This window comes from Antennarius striatus, chromosome 2 (genome assembly GCF_040054535.1).
Source record: "Antennarius striatus isolate MH-2024 chromosome 2, ASM4005453v1, whole genome shotgun sequence".
NCBI classification, from domain to species: Eukaryota; Metazoa; Chordata; class Actinopteri; order Lophiiformes; family Antennariidae; genus Antennarius; species Antennarius striatus.
In genome coordinates, this window is record NC_090777.1 from 1,546,097 (window position 1) to 1,570,000 (window position 23,904).

The 23,904-nt window shown below is 49.4% G+C and overlaps 1 protein-coding gene across 2 annotated transcripts in view; it reads left to right on the forward strand.

The window, feature by feature from the left end:
* The first annotated feature begins 1,012 nt into the window (after nucleotides 1-1,012).
* LOC137611962 (chemokine-like protein TAFA-1) overlaps nucleotides 1,013-23,904 on the forward strand; it is a 30,529-nt gene continuing 7,637 nt past the window's right edge. Inside the window, exons 1-2 of one of the 2 annotated variants that reach the window (XM_068340210.1) lie at nucleotides 1,013-1,221; nucleotides 2,306-2,445. In XM_068340210.1, coding sequence (XP_068196311.1) covers nucleotides 2,316-2,445 — 130 coding nt within the window. In that variant the 5' untranslated portion in view covers nucleotides 1,013-1,221; nucleotides 2,306-2,315. Of the gene's footprint in view, nucleotides 1,222-2,302; nucleotides 2,446-23,904 lie in introns of both variants that reach the window. The other variant, XM_068340201.1, reaches the window with a different exon arrangement.

Below are 23,904 nucleotides of genomic sequence, written 5' to 3' on the forward strand. Positions count from 1 at the left end.
TTAGGGTTTAGTGTTAGGTTTAGGGTTGGGGTTGGGGTTAGGGTAAGTGTTGGGGTTAGGGTTTAGTATTAGGGTTAGGGTTTAGTGTTAGGGTTAGGGTTTAGTGTTAGGGTTAGGGTTTAGTGTTAGGGTTAGGGTTTAGTGTTAGGGTTAGGGTTTAGTATTAGGGTTAGGGTTTAGTGTTAGGGTTAGGGTTAAAGTTAGGGTCAGTGTTAGGGTTGGGGTTAGGGTTAGGGCTTAGTGTTAGGGTTTAGGGTTAGGGTTAGTGTTAGGGTTAGGGTTAGGGTCAGGGTTAGGGTTAGTGTCAGGGTCAGGGTTAGGTTTAGGGCATGTTCTGCATGTTGCTGATAAAAACACAGACACAATACAGACGTGGTTAGGGTTAGGGTTAGAGGTTAGAGTTGGGGTTAGGGTTAGGGTCAGGGTCAGGGTTAGGGTTAGGGTTAGGGCATGTTCTGCATGTTGCTGATGAAAACACAGACACAATGCAGACGTGGAGCTCACATGAACGATCCCCACACATAGAGGATTAAACCAAACAGAAGCACTTACCTGCCTTCCTCTTGTTCCATCTCATCGGTGCAGACTGGAGGACTCGTGAAGAACCCTCCACCTCCACCTGAAGAGCTTTTGTTTCTTTCCACTGAGGACTGAGGGCTCGTTTCTCTCCTTCCTCCCATCATGCAGTACCTTCACTCTCTCCGACCAACTTTTAGAGTGTTCCTGTGTGGACGGGCTGCCTCATCCCGTCTCGATGTGAAGACACGTTGATCATGTGATGCGGCGATGTGAGCGGCGTGCTGAGAGCAGAGCAGTCTGGCTTTAAGACACTCGTCTGCACGCTGAGGAGGGACTCAAAGGCTGATGCTCGCTGGAAGGATGCAGACGCCGGAGGAGGACATTCCACTACAGTTCATCAAGGACTCCACATGCGTCTGTGGACGCGAGGGGCAAATGAATTCAGTGTCGGTGGGAGCAGCGCCTCGAGGGGAAGCCGTGATTTTTCACAGGTGGAATTGAAACAGCTGTGAATCTTTTTCCGACTCCGGCTTGACAGTGGTTCCTGAATCTCTGGGCTGTTGCTGTTAAGTGGAGAAGAGGAGGCAGACTTCCCTCCTGGAGCTGCATTCAGTTACTGGATGGCATCAGCGTGAGCAGCGTTATGGATGGATTTATGTCATTCTGTTGAGATATTCACACAGTCTTTGTTGGGTTGCTTAGGTAAGACGTTCTCTTTCTATTCTAGGAAAAAAATAAATCACATCAATGTCGAGCCGTTTATGCTTTTATGCATGAAACTGGAACTTAATAAAAACATCTGTTTGAATTAAAAAGAGAAATGCAAAATCTGCTCACAGCATTTTCCTCATGTTTCCATGCTGTGGTTTTATATTGACTGCATTAAGGAATCCTAATTGTTTTGTCATTTGTACTGTTTAATACTATTTTATGCAAAAAATGTTCACTTTGAAGGAATGTTGCGTATTCTTCAACAGTGCATCTTGTCTGTAATCTCAGCGACATGAATTTATTCAACATTTGCTATTGAAGGTTGACAAAAGTTTTCAAGAGCTTGGAAATTTATATCATGTTGAAATCACATTGTAAGGAAAGGAAACAGGTAATTTATTCTTAAAAGATGAACATTGAAATGCTTGGCAGTGCTGCTGTGCATGAAGCCGGGGTAAAAAGGTAGATTTGTTCATTCTCCATCGATTGCCCCACTGCCACCTGAGTGTTTGGCCACGAGCGTTCTCTCTCCTGTTCCTCTTCTTATCCGAACAGGATGGTGAAACGTTACGAGGCTTATGATTCTATCGCTGCTGCGTCACTGTCACATTATTCTGACAGATACAGGAAAGCCTCGGCAGCCGGCTGCTTTTAAAATCTGCTCTTTCTTAAAGTTTGCTGTGGGTTTGAGGCAGAAGCGCAGCCGCCTGTCAGGGGAAATCTCTCTACGGGAAAACTCCCCAGGGATCAAACCACGTTTCAGCGCCGAGGCTTCAGGGACAGACCGACAAAGCAGGGAGAACTCAGACTTATATAATCATGCTAATGATAACTGATGACTAAAGACTTCACCAACGAGGCCAATAATAGACCAGAGTGCTTGAAATTTGTTTATTTGCATTTATTAATTTATTTTCTGACTCAGGATTTGTGTGTGTGTGTGTGTGTGTGTGTGTGTGTGTGTGTGTGTGTGTGTGTGTGTGTGTGTGTGTGTGTGTGTGTGTGTGTGTGTGTGTTGGGGGCGGTGGGCTGAGGTCGTAGGTCGTGACCTGGTGTGTTCTTGCGGTCCTAGCAGACTGTCCGGTATGTCCTGGCTGCTCTGCCGGTGCCTTTGGGTCGGTGTCGCTGCCATCCAACTGTGTCAGGCCACGTTCTCCGACACCATCCTGCAGCATCATGGGACACGGCCCGGCCGGACCACCATCCACATGATCGGTGAGGTTGTTCGTAGGTTTGTCTCGTTATCAGTGTGAATTTGCAGCATTTCACACAACTGTTGTTTTGTATCAAGACTGGGCGTTTACAGCAGGAGAATCCTGCCCCAACATAACCCTAACCCTAACCCCTCACCCTAACCTCCGAACCCTAACACTAACCTTAACCATAACCCCAACCCCAACCCCCTAACCCCTAACCTTAACCATAACCCTTACCCAAATTTAAAAATGAATGCCTTCTTTGACTTTTCCTTCCGAGCTAGTACGGTTGATACTGGTGCTACGCTGCTCCACCTCCCTCTGTGTAACTATGGTCGCCGTGGACTTACACTGAATAGTAGATGGAGAAATATATACTTTATTAATCCCAGAGGAAGTTGCACATGAACAACAGATTGCAGATGAACAACGCAGCTGGAACTTTTGTTGTCTCGAGGCTTCTGCGAGCCGCGGCTACGCTAACATCTGATCTCAGGACGCAACAGGAGAGGAAGTGGAACACTGTCTGGACTCTAAAGGGAAACGGTTGCAGGAGTGTTGGGGTCTGTTCTTTCTCTCGCAGCTCAAGCATATCACTACAGGGTCTTTCAGACGTCTGTTTCCAGGATCTTCATTTCATTACTTCTGTCTGCACACGTGTGTCAGAGAAGGAAAATGTTAATGAAAAGAAAAACGCACAAATGGGATCTTTTCTAGAGACGGGTCTCTGGTCAACTAAAGAAAAATGGAATTAAAATGTGTTCAGATGCCGTTTTTCAGAGAGTTCTAAGCAAACAGTCTGAATCTCTGGGACCGTCTGCCACTAAAGGCCAGTCGTTCCGTTCCCACAGCGTGGTTTGCCCCCATGGGTAAATGAGATGCCAGTTTTATGAGTAGAGGATGGGACGCCTGTCTGGATTGAATGTGACATCGGGACATTTGTTCACTGCTGTGTGTTGTGGCCTGTTGGATTGGCGGGGGGATTGGGGTTGACGGGTCATGAATTGGTGGCAGGAAGGCCATTGGCTGCAGACCACTGGGCCAATCATTAAAGGTGCTGAAATGCCACGAGTTCACGGTGACTGGTGTTGCTCGAGGAAATCAGGATTACAGAGGGCAGAAGATCACGTGTGTCCTTGCCAATAGAAATTTATATTTATGGGTGGATGTTGTTCAGAAAACCGAGTCAGTCACGTGTGCCGACTTTGGGAAAAACCAAATTGTAACCTGATCTTCATTTCCTTTCTTCACACAAACTGGATAAATCATTGGCTCTGAATAAAAACACCTGTAGCGTGAAAAGAAATACAAGACGGGAAGATTACAGATTCACCGGCAGCGTGTGCGGCTCCATCCGAAACGTTCCCGCTAATCATTTCTTTTGGCAGATAAGCAACCGTTCCACCCGTGCAACACGATATTGGCAGCCTGGTTGTAAAGACTGTCCAGAAGTCCATTAGCGGGCGACCCTGATAGGAGCTGTGTGCTCAGTGATTTGGACGCGGCTCTGCTTCCAGATTGATGCTCAGGGCGGTTTCTGCCTCCCTGGCCGAGCGCGGCTCTCTGCGGCGTGATTCATACGGCGCTCTATTTATTTGGTGCAAAGAGCGTGAACAGTGCGTAAAACAGACTGCGTTGGTTGCTGGTTGTGAGTCTGTAATGGGGGGGTCGTGCTTTCCTCAAGCTTTTAACTTGACAAGAAGCCTTTACATCGATTTTAAGACACAATCAAACTGCTACAAACATGAAAACTGTTTGGAATTATTTACTAGTTTTTTCAGCTCCACCCTCTCAGCTTTTGCTTCTGCTGAAGACGAAGCGTCCTGTCTGCCCACGGCGAGGGGAACAGAGGGCGGAGCGGCGTGTTCCGGTGGAAGGACGCGTGCTGTTGATATTCAGGGATGTGGAGGTGTGAGCAGAGACAAAGACGGGACTGCGGCTGCCTGAGGTGGCCTCGCTCCCTCGTGAACTCACTCCCACCAACACTCTCCTTTGCAGGGTCAGATCTGCTCACCACAGAAAGGCCGTCCTCTGCACACGCTCAGGAGGTCTGGCGCTGTGGTTGCTGTGAGACGTAGAGCTGGCAGCACAGCGGCAGGACGGGGATGTGGGGCCACGGTATGATTTATTTAGACGGTGTCATGAATACCCTATGATATCCGTTACACTTCACACGGATTCTGATAGCGGATGCTAAGGCTAGCCCCGCGTTTAGCCCCTTCGGTTCCCCAGGATGTTATTTTGGTTTTTTAAAATTGTGCTGCAGATTTGAATCCGCAGTCTGTTTTTCACAGAAGTCACAGACGTAAAAAAGCCAAATGAATTAAGGGTGGTCACACGTGGAGGTGCGTTAATACCAACAACTTTAATATCAGTCTCTGTTCCAGAGCGAGACCATTAGAGGCCCTCTGCTCTTCTGTCTGTGAGCTCATTGAGGATCCCAGGATCACTTTGTCTACTGCCCCCCTACAAAAGAAAGCCCCCGCTGGTGAAGCCCACAATGAGGCGGACATGAAGAGTGGGTTTCAGTCTGTCCCCAACAAAGGCTCTCCTCTCCGGTTCAGACGCTGACGCTTTAATAGCCTTATATAACGCGTCCTGGAGGCATTCTGACATACGTCTTCCTCCTCCCCCCCTGGAACTCCTCTCCTCTCTGGGGTGTCATCGCTGCTCGGCTGTGGCGCCGATGGGGGGTGGCGTGCAGCCGGAGCCCCCCCATGTAGAGCTCCAAACCCACTTTGTTCTGACGCCGTTCACACGCCATTCACACGCCGTTCACACCCCGTTCTGTCCACGCCCTCGCTCTGTCCCCGCCCTCGCTCTGTCCACGCCCTCGTTCTGTCCACGCCCTCGCTCTGTCCACGCCCTCACTCTGTCCACGCCCTCGTTCTGTCCACGCCCTCGCTCTGTCCACGCCCTCGTTCTGTCCACGCCGTCGTTCTGACCACGCCCTCGTTCTGTCCACACCCTCGATCTGTCCACGCCCTCGTTCTGTCCACGCCGCCGTTCTGTCCACGCCGCCGTTCTGTCCACGCCGCCGTTCTGTCCACACCCTCGTTCTGTCCACGCCCTCGCTCTGTCCACGCCCTCGCTCTGTCCACGCCGTCGTTCTGACCACGCCCTCGTTCTGTCCACGCCCTCATTCTGTCCACACCCTCGATCTGTCCACGCCGCCGTTCTGTCCACGCCGCCGTTCTGTCCACGCCGCCGTTCTGTCCACACCCTCGTTCTGTCCACGCCCTCGTTCTGTCCACGCCCTCGCTCTGTCCACGCCCTCGTTCTGTCCACGCCCTCGTTCTGTCCACGCCCTCGCTCTGTCCACGCCCTCGTTCTGTCCACGCCCTCGCTCTGTCCACGCCCTCGTTCTGTCCACGCCCTCGCTCTGTCCACGCCCTCGTTCTGTCCACGCCCTCGCTCTGACCACGCCGTCGTTCTGACCACGCCCTCGTTCTGTCCACGCCCTCATTCTGTCCACACCCTCGATCTGTCCACGCCGCCGTTCTGTCCACGCCGCCGTTCTGTCCACGCCACCGTTCTGTCCACACCCTCGTTCTGTCCACGCCCTCGTTCTGTCCACGCCCTCGTTCTGTCCACGCCCTCGTTCTGTCCACGCCCTCGCTCTGTCCACGCCCTCGATCTGTCCGCGCCGTGAAGCAGGACAAACGTCCTCAGTCGCCTCACATCGGTTTACAGAGCGGCACTGAAACGTTACAGAAAAATACCGTTTGCTTGATTGCCTTGGTCGTCTTCATCGTGTCCTCCATCCTCTTCTTCCTGCTTCTCATTCTTTTCCTTTTTCTTCCTGTTCATCATTATTATTACTACTATTAATGATATTATTTTTTTATTCCCAGTTTCTACTGTACACTCACATCTACAAAGAGGATTTTCATATTTCAATATTTCCCATTTATTTCCTCTTCCAGGTGATGAATTATTCAGAGCCAGAGCTCCTCTAGCTGGTGGATATTTGTTTAAACAGCATGTTTAATTGAAGTCTCTCAGCCAATTCTGTGCCGGGACGACGGTTTGTGGTCACAACGCTTATATGCAAAATGAATTTCTGTGGCCCACAGCTTAATTAATTAGCAGGCTTCTCTCTGAAGACTGCACCGGCTGTTTCTCGTCTCCTTGCGTTAATAAAAGCAGTGAGCAGACAAAGTTCACGGCTCAACACGCATCCGGGAGGGGGTGGCTTTCTTTATGGTCCAAAAAAGAAAAGCAACTTTCTGTCTGTTTTGGCCCCCTGACATTCAACACGGCTACTACCTGTTAGCACGTAATAGCACCTGTTAGCACATACTAGCATCTGTTAGCACGTATTAGTACCTGTTAGCACGTAATAGCACCTGTTAGCACATATTAGCATCTGTTAGCACGTAATAGCACCTGTTGGCACCTGTTAACACCTGTTAGCACGTATTAGTACCCGTTAGCAGCACGTATTAGCACCTGTTAGCACGTAATAGCACCTGTTAGCACATACTAGCATCTGTTAGCACGTATTAGTACCTGTTAGCACGTAATAGCACCTGTTAGCACATATTAGCATCTGTTAGCACGTAATAGCACCTGTTGGCACCTGTTAACACCTGTTAGCACGTATTAGTACCCGTTAGCAGCACGTATTAGCACCTGTTAGCACGTAATAGCACCTGTTAGCACATATTAGCATCTGTTAGCACGTATTAGTACCTGTTAGCACGTAATAGCACCTGTTAGCACATATTAGCATCTGTTAGCACGTAATAGCACCTGTTGGCACCTGTTAACACCTGTTAGCACGTATTAGTACCTGTTAGCAGCACGTATTAGCACCTGTTAGCATGTAATAGCACCTGTTAGCACATATTAGCATCTGTTAGCACGTATTAGTACCTGTTAGCACATAATAGCACCTGTTAGCACCTGTTAACACCTGTTAGCACGTATTAGTACCTGTTAGCAGCACGTATTAGCACCTGTTAGCACGTAATAGCACCTGTTAGCACCTGTTAACACCTGTTAGCACGTATTAGTATTTGTAAGCAGCACGTATTAGCACCTGTTAGCACGTAATAGCACCTGTTAGCACCTGTTAACACCTGTTAGCACGTATTAGTATTTGTTAGCAGCACGTATTAGCACCTGTTATCACGTAATAGCACCTGTTAGCACGTAATAGCACCTGTTACCACGTATTAGCACCTGTTAGCGCGTAATAGCACTTGTTAGCATGTAATAACACCTGTTAGCACGTAATAGCACCTGTCAGCACCTGTTAACACCTGTTAGCGCGTAATAGCACCTGTTAGCATGTAATAGCACCTGTTAGCACGTATTGGCACCTGTTAGCACGTATTAGCACCTGTTAGCACCTGTTAGCACCTTTTAGCACATATTAGCAACTGTTAGCACGTATTAGCACCTGTCAGCATGTAATAGCACATGCTAGCACATATTAGCACCTGTTAGCACATATTAGCACCTTTTAGCCCCTATTAACACCTGTTAGTGTAACAGACGCTAACTGGCCAGTTACATTTATAATGACGGTGAAAACTTGACTGTGGATGGCCGAAGAATTGAAGTGTTATTATTCTGATACACAAAAGGTGGGCCCGTCATGTGAGAGCTGGCATGCCTGCAACACGCAATGAGCCGTTAGCACTTGTTTGCCGCTTAGCGCCTAGTAATTAACATAAATTACATCGCGAATATAGAAATAAAAAATATTTAAACATAGCGAGTGTGAAAGTGAGCGACTATGTACCACAAATCACATCCACCTGTAGAAAACAATGAAAATGAAGAATATATTAACAAAAAGTTTCCGTAGCATTGAACAAGTGCGACTCACCCCTCTCTCCAGACCTCCAGCACGAGGATGCCTGGCGTGTGCACGCCCAATAATTGCCCCACCGAAACACAACCAAATCATGGAACCAAAAACAACGTAAATGTAAAATTTGGGGAAGTTAATTTTTAAAAAAAAATTACATATATATATTTATATATATTTATATATATATATATATGGAATGCAGGAGGGCGTGGGCGTGGCTTCGAACCCCAGACATGGCGGGCACTATCCAGTGAGGGTCCTTAGGCAAGACCCTTAATGCTATACGAGCCTACCTCAAACATGAGTGAACACAATAATGACAGAGTCATACAGGCTCTGGCGTCGCCCGGGTTAACAAGGTCGCGGTCAGATGCTAGGGAACCAGGGCAATCTGATGACAAATGGGCTACTGGAACAAGACACACATGGACAAGGGCGGAGAATACGGAGTTGTTGGAATGCTACTACACAAGTAATCCCAGAGAGAGGGGATATATGGGGCGGATGTGGGACCAATGGATGCTTCGAAACCCACAATCAAGGCTAACAAAGAAACAGCTGTTAGCCCAGTGTTCCAACATCCGTAACCGAAAACTGCTGTCACAACTAGAGATCGATGAAATACAACAACAATGCTACGGCAAGGGGGAGCCAGGACGCCAGGTCAGCGGGGGGATATCACCCCCCCACAATCCGTGATTGGGTACCAAGCCCCAAGAGACATAGACAGCCTCAATACAAGAGCTGCTGACCTGCGAAGGAAGATCGTGACCCAAATGGAAACCTGGAGCCTCCGACAAATACCGAAGCTAAGTTGTCAAGTACCTTCAGAAGATCTGCTAGAAGATGTGAATGCTGCAATAAGAACCATCCCCACAGGGAACATAACTGAGACCAACAAGCTGATCCACAGTACAGCAACAGTAATCCTCGAGATGCTGGGATACAAGATCAACACAGGGCATAACAAACAATACCCTCCATGGAAGAGACGGTTAGAGGCCAAGATAAAGGCGACACGGAGAGAAGTCAGCCAGCTAGCCGAGCTACAGAAGGGGAACATGGTGAATAAAGGGGCACCCAGGAAATACAGCAAGCTCTCTATACCTGAAGCACTCGAAACTGCCAAACAGAGACTAACAGCTCTGGCTACCCGACTGAAGCGATACACCAAGGAGATTGAGGCCAGGAGAATTAACAAGACCTTCTCCACTCAACCAGCAAAGGTGTACTCTCAGTGGCAGGGAAATAGCATCCGGCCAGACCCACCAAGAGCTGAGGTGGAGAAATACTGGAAGGGCATATGGGAAAGAGTAGCATCACACAACACCGATGCCCAGTGGCTAGTGGACCTAAGGACTGACCACAGCTGCCTCCCAGAACAAGAACCAGTAACCATCTCAATGGCAGACATCCAAGAAAGAGTGTCAAAGATGAAGAGTTGGTCAGCACCGGGCCCCGATATGATCCATACATACTGGCTAAAGAAGCTGACAGCACTCCACGAGCGTCTAGCAGCACAGATGAACCAGCTGCTAAGGGATGGGACGCACCCAGAATGGTTGACTGAAGGCAGGACAGTCCTGATCATGAAAGACCCACAGAAGGAATCTACCCCATCCAACTACCGGCCAATAACCTGTGTCTGTACAACATGGAAGCTCCTGTCAGGCATCATGGCAGCTAAGATGAGTAGGCACATGGATCAATATATGAGTGGGACACAGAAAGGAGTTGGTAGTAACACCAGGGGAGCCAAGCACCAGCTACTGGTGGACAGAGCAGTACACAGAGACTGTAAGAATAGGCAGACCAACTTGTGCACCGCCTGGATTGACTACCAGAAAGCCTACGACTCAATGCCACACACGTGGATACTGGAATGTCTGGAACTGTATAAGATCAACAGGACACTAAGAGCCTTCATCAAGAACTCAATGGGGAAGTGGAAGACAACCCTGGAGACTAACTCCAAGCCAATTGCCCAAGTTAACATCAAGTGCGGCATATACCAAGGGGATGCACTATCACCACTGCTGTTCTGCATAGGCCTGAACCTACTCAGTCATATCATCACAAAGAGTGGCTACGGATACCGATTCCGAAGCGGGACAACAATCAGCCATCTCCTCTACATGGATGACATCAAGCTGTATGCCAGGAATGAGCGAGAAATTGACTCACTGATCCACACCACCAGGATCTACAGCGACGACATAGGGATGTCATTCGGATTAGACAAATGTGGCCGGATGGTATCAAGAAGAGGCAAGATGATCAAAACTGAAGGGGTCAACCTACCAGGGGGCAGGATAGAAGACATCAAGGACAGCTACAAATACCTTGGAATCCCACAGGCTAATGGCAACCATGAGGAGGCCGCAAGGAAGTCATCCACAGCCAAATACCTCCAGAGAGTAAGGCAAGTCCTGAGAAGTCAGCTGAATGGCAAGAACAAGGTCCGAGCCATCAACATGTATGCACTGCCGGTCATCAGATACCCCGCTGGGATCATAAGCTGGCCAAAGGAGGAGATAGAAGCCACAGATATCAAGACTAGAAAGCTCCTCACCATGCATGGAGGGTTTCACCCCAAGTCCAGCATCCTGAGGCTGTACACTAAGCGGAAACAGGGAGGCCGAGGACTAGTGAGCATCAGGGCCACTGTCCAGGATGAGACATCAAAAATCCAAGAGTACATCAGGAAGATGGCCCCAACAGATGAACTGCTCAGTGAATGCCTTAGACAGCAGAAACCTGAGGAGGAAGAGGAGGAGGAGGAGGAGACAACATGGAGGGACAAGCCCCTACACGGCATGTACCCCCGTCAGATAGAGGAAGTGGCTGATATCAAGAAGACCTACCAATGGCTGAATAAAGCTGGACTGACAGACAGCACAGAGGCACTGATCATGGCAGCACAAGAACAGGCCCTAAGTACAAGGGCAATAGAGGCCAATATCTACCACAGTAGATCTGACCCAAGGTGCAGGCTATGTAAAGAAGCCCCAGAGTCAGTCCAGCATGTGGTAGCAGGGTGTAAGATGCTCGCCAGCTCAGCATACATGGAAAGGCACAACCAAGTAGCTGTGATAGTGTACAGGAACATCTGTACCCGGTATGGACTAGAAGTACCCAAATCCCAATGGGACATACCACCGAAGGTGGTTGAGAACGGCAAGGCTAAGATCCTGTGGGACTTCAGCTTCCAGACCGACAAACAGCTACTGGCTAACAAACCGGACATAGTGGTGATGGACAAAGAGCAGAAGAGAGCAGTGGTGATAGATGTGGCGATTCCAGCTGACGCCAACATCAGGAAGAAGGAACACGAAAAGATTGAGAAGTACCAAGGGTTGAAAGAACAGCTGGAACAGATGTGGAAGGTTAAGGTTAATGTGGTCCCCGTGGTAGTAGGAGCACTTGGGGCAGTGACCCCCAAACTGGAAGAGTGGCTCCAGCAGATTCCTGGAACAACATCTGAAGCCTCAGTCCAGAAGAGCGCAGTCCTAGGAACAGCTAAGATACTGCGCAGAACCCTCAGACTCCCAGGCCTCTGGTAGAGGACCCGAGCTTGAGGATGACACACAGATACCACCCCACAAGGGTGAGAGGGACTTTTATATATATATATATATATATATATATATATGTAAAAAAGGGTGAGAGGGACAAGGGTGAGAGGGACTTTTATATATATATATATATATATATATATATATATATATAAATGTCCCTCTCACCCTTTTTTATATATATATATATATATATATATATATATATATATATATATATATATATATATATATATATATATAAAAAGGGTGAGAGGGACAAGGGTGAGAGGGACTTTTATATATATATATATATATATATATATATATATATAAATGTCCCTCTCACCCTTTTTATATATATATATATATATATATATATATATATATATATATATATAAATGTCCCTCTCACCCTTGTCCCTCTCACCCTTTTTTTTATATATATATATATATATATATATATATATATATATATATATATATATATATATATATATATATATATATATATATATATATAAAAATGTCCCTCTCACCCTTGTGGGGTGGTGTCTGTGTGTCATCCTCAAGCTCGGGTCCTCTACCAGAGGCCTGGGAGTCTGAGGGTTCTGTCAGTATCTTAGCTGTTCCTAGGACTGCGCTCTTCTGGAGTGAGGCTTCAGATGTTGTTCCAGGAATCTGCTGGAGCCACTCTTCCAGTTTGGGGGTCACTGCCCCAAGTGCTCCTACTACCACGGGGACCACATTAACCTTGACCTTCCACATCTGTTCCAGCTGTTGTTTCAACCCTTGATACTTCTCAATCTTTTCGTGTTCCTTCTTCCTGATGTTGGCGTCAGCTGGAATCTCCACATCTATCACCACTGCTCTCTTCTGCTCTTTGTCCATCACCACTATGTCCGGTTTGTTAGCCAGTAGCTGTTTGTCGGTCAGGAAGCTGAAGTCCCACAGGATCTTAGCCTTGTTGTTCTCAACCACCTTTGGTGGTATGTCCCATTGGGATTTGGGTACTTCTAGTCCATACTGGGTACAGATGTTCCTGTACACTATCACAGCTACTTGGTTGTGCCTTTCCATGTATGCTGAGCTGGCGAGCATCTTACACCCTGCTACCACATGCTGGACTGACTCTGGGGCTTCTTTACATAGCCTGTACCTTGGGTCAGATCTACTGTGGTAGATATTGGCCTCTATTGCCCTTGTACTTAGGGCCTGTTCTTGTGCTGCCATGATCAGTGCCTCTGTGCTGTCTGTCAGTCCAGCTTTATTCAGCCATTGGTAGGTCTTCTTGATATCAGCCACTTCCTCTATCTGACGGGGGTACATGCCGTGTAGGGGCTTGTCCCTCCATGTTGTCTCCTCCTCCTCCTCCTCTTCCTCCTCAGGTTTCTGCTGTCTAAGACATTCACTGAGCAGTTCATCTGTTGGGGCCATCTTCCTGATGTACTCTTGGATTTTTGATGTCTCATCCTGGACAGTGGCCCTGATGCTCACTAGTCCTCGGCCTCCCTGTTTCCGCTTAGTGTACAGCCTCAGGGTGCTGGACTTGGGGTGAAACCCTCCATGCATGGTGAGGAGCTTTCTAGTCTTGATATCTGTGGCTTCTATCTCCTCCTTTGGCCAGCTTATGATCCCAGCGGGGTATCTGATGACAGGCAGTGCATACATGTTGATGGCTCAGACCTTGTTCTTGCCAAGAATATATATATATATATATATATATATATATATGTATGTGTATGTATATGTATATATGTATATGTATATTTATAACACTGTTACATTAGCACCTGTTAGCACCTACTACCTAACAGATTCTCTATGTATAACAGTGTGATTGTGTTTCAGAGAAATACAAACACATGTTTTACACTCCAGTGGTCCATCTCAGGACGTGGCCTCATCGTCCGGCGGTCAGATGTGATGCATCACCATCAGTGTCGTTAATCACCATCAGTGTCGTTAATCACCATCAGTGTCGTTAATCACCATCAGTGTCGTTAATCACCATCAGTGTCGTTAATCACCATCAGTGTCGTTAATCACCATCAGTGTCGTTAATCACCGGGACCAGAGGAGGGACCTGGAACCATCATGAGTGTGACTGGACAGCACTGAGTCACATGGTTTCCACTTCCTGACGGCGGCTCAGACAAAAACAACGTGTTGCTGAGCTGATGGTGAAAACACGATGACACGAGGGAGCAGAACATCACTCTCACACACACACACACAGACACACACACACACACACACACACACTGGTAACACACACTGTTCAACAAAGCCGCAGACCAACACAAATGAAGCATCACCATTGAGTCTTGGGGGGGGGGTAATAACGTTACTAACTGACACCATGAACTGCCCCGGTGGCACTGCTGTTTTCAGAAATAACTTCTTTGAATTGTGGGACACATTTGCCTCAGATTGGTGTTATTTGCTGAGTGGGGTATCTCTTGGGGTAATTAATGAGACATTAAATCCCCCCTGTTGTTTCCTTTTGGTTTTGTGGTTAGCAGCAGGTGTGAATGTGTTGGGGCGACGGGGGCATGGCTCAGGGGCAGTTAGCTGAACGTTCAGGGGCAGAACACAACACAGGGCAGAATGTGTGTGTGTGTGTGTGTGTGTGTGTGTGTGTGTGTGTGTGTGTGTGTGTGTGTGTGTGTGTGTGTGTGTGTGTGTGTGTGTGTGTGTGTGTGTCTGTATGTCTGTGTGTCTTTGTGTATGGATATGTGTGTGTGTGTGTGTGTGTGTGTGTGTGTCTGTCTGTGTGTGTCTGTGTGTGTGTGTGTGAGTGTGTGTGTCTGTGTGTGTGTGTGTGTGTGTGTGTGTGTGTGTGTGTGTGTGTGTGTGTGTGTGTGTGTGTGTGTGTGTGTGAACAGTGTGTGTGTGTGTGTGTGTGTGAACAGTGTGTGTGAACAGTGTGTGTGTGTGTGTGTGTGTGTGTGTGTGTGTGTGTGTGTGTGTGTGTGTGTGTGTGTGTGTGTGTGTGTGTGTGTGAACAGTGTGTGTGAACAGTGTGTGTGTGTGTGTGTGTGTGTGTGTGTGTGTGTGTGAACAGTGTGTGTGAACAGTGTGTGTGTGTGTGTGTGTGTGTGTGTGTGTGTGTGTGTGTGTGTGTGTGTGTGTGTGTGTGTGTGTGTGTGTGTGTGTGTGTGTGTGTGTGTGTGTGAACAGTGTGTGTGAACAGGAATCACCTCCATCCAGTCACTGTGTGTTCAGTGACACGTGACCCCACCCCCCAGTAGTGATCTAATCTGGGGGATTATCCTCCAGACGGTTCCACATCTCGTGTCTTGGTGGCTCCAGTCGCCTGTTTTCAGTGTTTGTCTGGAACATGAAATTCATTTTCGTCATTTAAACCTCATTAAAGTGAACAGAAGCATCTCGACTTGCTAATTGGTTCCGGGGGGCGGGGGGGGTCGTATGAGAAATAAGCAAAGTAATTACCAGCAGGCTTACAGGGGCTCATTGGCTCCTGTTTCAGACCAGATCACAAGGATTGTGATCGCTGCAGCTGCACTTTGTCCACAGAAGAATACCCCCCCCCCAGCATTCTGCCCCGACAGTAAAATAAAACCTACGTCTTCCTCACTGCGTGCTGAAATGATTTCTCTACACATGTTGATCTTGTGACTCAATCTGCTGAAAGGGCCAATCAGATGACAGGTGCTGCATAATGACCCCCCCTCCAGAGGAGCGCGTCACCCGACATGAGGGTCATTCTGCCCTTTATTCTGTCTTATGACAGTTTACCTGCTGCAGGCGGTGGATTATCAGACGAGCTGCTGTCGGAGGACCTGACTCCACGTTATCTCTCCTTTGTTCTGCCTGAATAAAACCCTCATCAGGACCCCACATCTGAACACGTCTAACACACCTCTGGACATGTGACCAGAGTGACGGACAGCTAAAGCCTGACGTTTAACATGACCGACGTCACTGACGTGTTTCTCTGCATTTTCTCTGTTTGCCTTCTTACTGAAAGATGTTCCGCAGTGGAAGAACTGAAGCTCCAGCGTCTCACCTTCATGTGGAGGCTGTGATGACCCCCAACACCCACGGGCCGTGTCCCTGATCGGGTCTGCAGCGCTTAATGCCCCTGATCGGGTCTGCAGCGCTTAATGCCCCTGATCGGGTCTGCAGCGCTTAATGTCCCTGATCGAGTCTGCAGCGTTTAATGCCCCTGATCGAGTCTGCAGCGCTTAATGCCCCTGATCGGGTCTGCAGCGCTTAATGCCCCTGATCGGGTCTGCAGCGCTTAATGCCCCTGATCGGGTCTGCAGCGCTTAATGCCTCTGATCGGGTCTGCAGCGCTTAATGCCCCTGATCGGGTCTGCAGCGCTTAATGCCCCTGATCGGGTCTGCAGCGCTTAATGCCCCTGATCGGGTCTGCAGCGCTTAATGCCCCTGATCGGGTCTGCAGCGCTTAATGCCCCTGATCGGGTCTGCAGCGCTTAATGCCCCTGATCGGGTCTGCAGCGCTTAATGCCCCTGATCGGGTCTGCAGCGCTTAATGCCCCTGATCGGGTCTGCAGCGCTTAATGCCCCTGATCGGGTCTGCAGCGCTTAATGCCCCTGATCGGGTCTGCAGCGCTTAATGTCCCTGATCGAGTCTGCAGCGTTTAATGCCCCTGATCGAGTCTGCAGCGCTTAATGCCCCTGATCGGGTCTGCAGCGCTTAATGCCCCTGATCGGGTCTGCAGCGCTTAATGCCCCTGATCGGGTCTGCAGCGCTTAATGCCCCTGATCGGGTCTGCAGCGCTTAATGCCCCTGATCGGGTCTGCAGCGCTTAATGCCTCTGATCGGGTCTGCAGCGCTTAATGCCCCTGATCGGGTCTGCAGCGCTTAATGCCCCTGATCGGGACCAGTGTTGCAGTGAACCGGGCTGTGTGTGTGTGTGTGTGTGTGTGTGTGTGTGTGTGTGTGTGTGTGTGTGTGTGTGTGTGTGTGTGTGTGTGTGTGTGTGTGTGTGTGTGTGTGTGTGCTGCGTTCTCGTGTTTTTAATGTTTTTCTCCCTTTATCAGAACCCCCCCCCCGGTAAATTCTCCAAACATTCTGAATTGGTGAGTTTACTTGAGCGGTTTTTTATCTGCATTTCCTTCATCCTCCAAGCAAATATGTCTTGTGGTTTATGGAGCAAAATGCCACTCACTTCCAGCCCAGGATTTATTCCAGAATAGCAGCCCAGGATATATTCCAGAATAACAACCCAGGATTTATTCCAGAATAGCAGCCCAGGATATATTCCAGAATAACAACCCAGGATTTATTCCAGAATAGCAGCCGTACTGCTGGGACTCAGAAGGGAAACAGTCCTCCAGGCTGACACCAGGCAGTCAGATGTTTGTGCCTCTTTCTGACTTCCATCTGCATTAATTTGACATTCTGCACCAATTTCCTGTCAGAGGCAGAACGGCTGGAGCCCGACTGGGATGTGTGGAGAGCATGCAGGGAGAAAGTGGAGCCTGTCACGGGTCACCTTGTGTGCGTTTGCCTTTGACAGGTGACAGGTGTGCTGTGGTTTGGACACCAGGCGCTGCTTCTCTAATAAAACACCTTTAAGCAGCAAAATAATTAAATATGGACTGTAGGTTTGCAGGGAGCTCCATATAACTGTGTGCAGACTCTTATTAATGAAACATGCATTGTCACATGTCACTTACGTGTGCGTGAGCATGCACACACACTAAATACAGTCCCATTAGATTCCTAATGAACCCCAACCCCCCAGGAGAGAGGCAGGTTAGCCATCAGTCTTTCCAGTTGGTTTGCATTGAAGCGGAACTCGGACTCGTCTCTGCACCTTGGTTCCACGATTTGGTTGCAGGACTGAGGATCCCTCGATGAACTGCACGCACACACTATTTCTTCATGTACAGACTGTGTCACTGGGACAGAACACATGGCATTCAGATGGTTTCTGCCCCCCCAGAGGAAACCCCAGTCTGGGCTCGTCACTCAGACGGCGACTCGCTGGGTTCTTATAACACGGTGACGTTTGCCTTGAGATGGACTGACCGTTTCCTGCTGAACAATCGGTGTTCCATCATGTTTGAAGAACCATTTTCTGGTCCCACATGAGCTCTGCTCACATTCATCGGGACTCAGATCCACACAAACTCACAATGGAGCTGCGTGTTCACGCTTTGCACCGTTTGCACGCTTCATCTGGGCTCGCCGTCCCCTTCATCCGATGCTGATGCCGTGTTGTTTGGCTTCCAGCGTGACTCATCATGTCATGGACCCGACGCTCGCCCTCCATCCACGAGCTGCGGCGCCACTCGTGCCGGGTGCGGATGATAGCATTACAGATAAGGGCTACGACCATTCCCATCCGACAAAATGAACGCAGAACAAAGATCCTCCATCAGACATGAGTGTTTGCCAGGTTTCAGCAAAGCCTTCTTTAGTCTTGCTGTTAAATTCCTGTTTCCATTAGCTTTCAAACTGACACATTCTGACCTACAGTGGTCCCTCTACTTACGAATGTCTCTAGTTACGAAATTTTTCTACTTACGAAAATTTCTCAGCAGAAAAATATTACCTCTACCTATGAAAGAAATTTTGACTTACATAATGTAAAAACACAGTATCGGCTGATACTTGAATCTCCCACAGGTTCCTGAACGCAACATTCTCATAGCTGCTCTGCCATTGGCTATTTCCTATTACGTATCTTCCTGGTATCCCATTGGCTGAGAGAGATGCCACTCCACCTCTGTGTGGAGCTAGATCGGTGCTTATGGAGTGTGTCGGCATTCGGGACTCGACCCCTGAGGTGTTCTGATAGTTTTACGTAAATATATTAACTTTTAGAGTATTCACTATGGACCCCAAGAAAGTGACGGAGAAAAGAGGAAAAGAAAAGACGAAGAAAAGAGTTTTTTTGTCCGTACAAACAAAGCAAGAGATGATAGAAAAGCCTGAAAAAGGGATGCGTTTGGTTGATCTCACCAAAGAATATGTCCGTAATGCATCTACAATCACCACGTTATTAAAACAAAAGGAAGTTTAAGGAGTTTAAGGCGTCGCGTGGGTGGTTGGAGAAGTTCAGAAGGAGGACTGGAATTCACTCTGTTGTTCATGGTGGGGCAAGAGGGCATGAACCAAAGAGGGTAATAAACAATGAGGACAGCAGTTAAAAGGTAAATGACCGTCATTTTTATTTACTCTATTCATTGTTTTTTACGTTATACACAACTCTCATTTATTGTGTAATAATCTAATTGTAACATATATTTGTTACATGTTTTGATGCATTTTTATGCTTTATAAAACATTTATGTTGGAATTTTTGTGGACATGGAACGGATTAGGGCATGTACATGGAAAATGCGTCTCTACTTACGTAATTTTCTACTTATGTTATTTCTTACGGAACCAATTAATTTCGTACGTAGAGGTACCACTGTATCACAAAAAAGAAAAAAAGCCCAGAAAATAACAGAATGAAGTGGAATAAAACAAACCGGTCTGAGGCGGCTGGAAGAGGAACTCCTCCTCGTGTTCCAGACGGAGTCACACTGAACCAATGGGAATCATCTCACTCCCGGTTTGACTGGCTCGTCTTTGGGGGGTGGTCCAGATGCAGGCGGTACCCTCCAGCATCCTCCCTCTCATCCCTGGAGGGCTGGAGGTCGGGGTTGAGTGGGGGGTCAGACACACACCTACCCCCCAGCAGAGCATCCTGCTGGTCCTGGAGCCCAAACCTAAGTGCTGTTTCGTGTTAACAGAGTGTTTTTCTGGCAGGATGGCCGTGTACATAGACGGTAAATGTGATGTTGGGGGGGTTGTGACAAATCGGTGGTGTCTGGTGACCTGGGATGAGAGCAGGTTGGTAAAGTCTGAGATGGAGGAGGGGAGCGCCATCATTAATGGTACTAGAACCCCCTGTCTCCACACAACATGTCAGCCTGTAGGATGGAAACTCGTAGGTCGATGCTTCACGTAGCGGAGCTCAGGTAGCCCAAAGGGAAAGAATACGCTGCGTAAACTAACCAACCAATGGCTGCCTTTTAACAGTATTTTCCATCTTTTCAAGTCAAAGCCAAAGTCAGCTTTATTGTCAAATGTACCATATATGCACGACATGAAATTGCAGTCCTCTCTGACCCACGGTAGACAATACAACAGGCAGTACGACACAGGTAGTACAACACAGGCAGGACAACACAGGGAGTTCAAAACAGACAGTACAACAGGTAGTACAACACAGGTAGTACCACACAGGTAGTACAATACAGACAGTACGACACAGGCAGGACGACACAGGTAGTACAACACAGGCAGTACAACAGGCAGTACAGGACGAAGTATTAGACGAAACACAACGGATGGTTAACATCTCTATAATCTCTAATCTCACAGGGGAAGTGACGTGTGACCAGTCCCTGAGTTGGCGGGGGGAGGGAGAGATAGGTGGTCAGGTGTTGGGGGGAGGGCAGTGTGAGGGTAGAGTTCAAGGCTATGGCAGGGGGCAGAGCAGGGAGGGGGTTGAGCCTCCTGACCGCCTGGTGACAGAAACTGTCCTTGATCCTGCTGGTTCTGGTCCAGACTCTGCAGTCTCCTACCTGATGGCAGCAGGCTGAAAAGGCTGTGGGGGGGGGGGGTCACCTGCAATGCTGACGGCTTTGTGGGTGAGGGGGGTGTTATAAATGTCTGTGAGGGAAGGGGGAGAGACACCAGTGATCTTTCAGCTGCTCTCACGATACGCTGCAGGGTCTGCAGGAAACGGTTCAGGCGCCGTACCACAGGGTGATGCAGCTGGTCAGGATGCTCTCCATGGGGCCTCTGTAGAAAGTCAGCATGATGGGGGTGGGGCTCTTGCTCTCCTCAGTTTGCGGAGGAAGTAGAGGCGTTGTTGGCCTTTTTTGTCCAGCGATGCGGTGTTGCGGTCCCAGGACAGGTCCTCAGAGATGTGCACACCCAGGAACTTGGTGCTGCTGACCCTTTCCACTGCAGCACCGTTGATGGTTAGTGGAGCATGCTGGGTGCGTGTTCTCCTGAAGTCCACAACAATCTCCTTCGTCTTCTCCACATTCAGATGGAGATGGTTGTCCTTGCACCACATAGCCAGGAGGCCCCCCCTCATTCCTGTAGGCTGTCTCATCGTTATTGTTGATGAGACCCACCACAGTCGTCTCGTCTGCAAACTTGACGAAGAGTTTGGAGCTGAAGTCGGTGTGCAGTCGTGGGTCAACAGAGTGAAGAGGAGGGGGCTCAGAACACATCCTTGGGGGGCTCCCGTGTTCAGCATGATGGTGCTGGAGGTGTTGTTACCAACTCGAACTGCCTGTGGTCTCCCTGTCAGGAAGTCCAGCAGCCAGTTATGTATGGAGGTGTTGAGTCCAAGCTGGTCCAGTTTATGGATGAGCTGCTGGGGGACGATTGTGTTGAATGCTGAGCTGAAGTTGATGAACAGCATTCTGGTGTATGAGACTTTGGTCTCCAGGTGGGTGAGGGTTGAGTGTTGGGATGTGGAGATGGCGTCATCAGTAGAGCGGTTGGACCGGTAAACAAACTGAAAAGGGTCCAGGGTTGAAGGGAGGGCAGACTTGATGTGGTGCATGACTAGCCGCTCGAAGCGCTTCATGAGGATGGGAGTCAGTGCAACTGGGCAGTAGTCGTTGCCGGATGGGGACGGCTTCTTCGGGACTGGGATGATGGTGGTGGCTTTGAGGCAGGTGGGGACAACAGTCTGGATCAGGGAGATGTTGAAGATGTCTGTGAAGACATCTGTGAGCTCATCAGTAGTCTCTCAAGACACGACCAGGAATGTTGTCAGGACCTGGGCTTTCCGTGCGTTGGTCCTTCTGAGGACTTGCCTCACGCTGTCCAGAGAAAGCGTCAACACCTGGTCGCCAGGAGGGGGAGGAGCCTTCTGTGCCAGGATGCCGTTGTCTGCCTAAAAGCGTGCAAAGAAGTCATTCAGCTGGTTCAGCAGAGTGGTGGAGCTGTCGCGGGACTGCGGAAGGGGCTTGTAGTCTGTAATGGACTGGATCCCCCACCACAGGTTCCTGGTGTCTCTGCTGTTGCTGAAGTGGGTGGCGATCCTCCTGGAGTACTGTCTCTGGGCCACTGGGATGCCTCGTGACAGGTTGGCCCTCGCTGTCCTTAGGCCCACCTCGTCCCCAGCTCTGAAGGCCGCGTTCCACGCCTTCAGGAGCCTGTGGACTTCACCTGTCAGCCAAGGCTTCTGGTAGGCTCGAATGGAGATGGTTCTGGTGACCGTGACATCATCCATGCATTTCCTCATGTATGCAGTGACGGTCTCCGTGTAGTCCTGGAGGTCTGTGGTGTTGTTGTGGGTGGCTGCGTCTTTGAATGCGCTCCAGTCTGTGGTGGAGAAGCAGCCCTGGAGGGCCTCTGACGACCCATCAGGACACACCCGGATCTGCCTCTTCACAGGTTTAACGACCCTAACCAGCGGTCTGTATGCGGGCGTTAGCATGACAGTGGTGTGGACGCCCCAAGGTGGGGGAGGGCGCGGGCCTTGTAGGCATCTTTATGTGTCGTGTAGACATTGTCCAGGATGTTAGCTGCTCTGGTGGCAAAGTTGATACGTCTATGTCATTTTGGAAACACACTCTTGGGGTTTGCGTGGTTAAAGTCCCCCGCCAGAATGAGGAAGGCATCTGGGTGGGCTGTCTGCTGCTGACTGATGAGATGGTAGAGATCATTCAGTGCCTCACTCCTGTTGTTGCTGGAGGGGTAGGGATGATTACTGCCACCAGCAATATGGCAGAAAACTCCCTGGGCAGGTAGAATGATCGGCATCTGATGATCATGAGCTCCACCAGAGGAGAGCAGTGTGTGCAGACCACAGCAGCGTCCCTGATGTAAACACAGAGTCCCCCGCCGCGGGTCCCCCCCCCTCAGTGAGCGCTCTGTCAGCCCGCTAGCACGTTAGCCGGTCCAGCTGAATGGCACAGTCCGGGACGCTGTCAGTGAGCCAGGTTTCCACAAAGACGAAGACACAACACTCATCCACAGACGTAGCTGATGATCGGAGCAGGTGGGTGTGGTCCAGTTCACTGTCCAGCGAGCGTACGTTGGTTAGTGGGATGGTCGGGATAGCCGGCCGGTGAGAGCTAGCCGCTAGCCTAGCCCGGAGGCCTCTGCGTTTGCCCCGCTTCTGCTTTCGCATGTTCCGCTTGTGGCGCTTCCTCTGCGGGCAGGGAGCAGGAGCGGGGGTCGGTGGTTGAGCAGGGGGGTCGGTGGTTGAGCAGGGGTGTCGGTGGTTGAGCAGGGGGGGTCGGTGGTTGAGCAGGGGGGTCGGTGGTTGAGCAGGTGGGTCGGTGGTTGAGCAGGTGGGTCGGTGGTTGAGCAGGGGGGTCGGTGGTTGAGCAGGGGTGTCGGTGGTTGAGCAGGGGTGTCGGTGGTTGAGCAGGGGTGTCGGTGGTTGAGCAGGGGGGTCGGTGGTTGAGCAGGTGGGTCGGTGGTTGAGCAGGGGGGTCGGTGGTTGAGCAGGGGTGTCGGTGGTTGAGCAGGGGTGTCGGTGGTTGAGCAGGTGGGTCGGTGGTTGAGCAGGGGGGTCGGTGGTTGACCAGGGGGGTCGGTGGTTGAGCAGGCCTCCGGAGCAGACCACACTCGCTCAGCACTTCCGCGTCTGCTGGGTGTAAGTCCAATAAAGTTGTTCTGCGCATGTCGAGCAGAAACTCACGGGAGTATGAGCGCCTTGGGGTAAGTAGACATGACGAAGATGGACGTGACAAAGATGGACAAACACACAGAGAGACAAGACACAAAAAACACAAAAAAAACCGCTGTATCGGGAGAGAGAGGAGCCGCTGCGTGTGAACGCGCCGCCGTGCCTCTTGCGAAAAATCCATATTCATCTCTCATCCATCTTTCTGTGGATGAGAGATGAAATATTTATCTTCATATCGTTAACAAAGAGACAGAATAAAAAAAGACTCCATGATTTTACAGAATAGGGCAGCAGTCCAAAATGATGTTTTTCTGACTGGAAAACCGACATCGACCGAAGGTTGTTCAGCTCCAGATGAAAAGAAAACGGTGGGATGGATCTGAACAGGATGTGAGGACTAACGTTAAACTTGTGTGGCCCTCGTTGTTGGACTTGAAAAC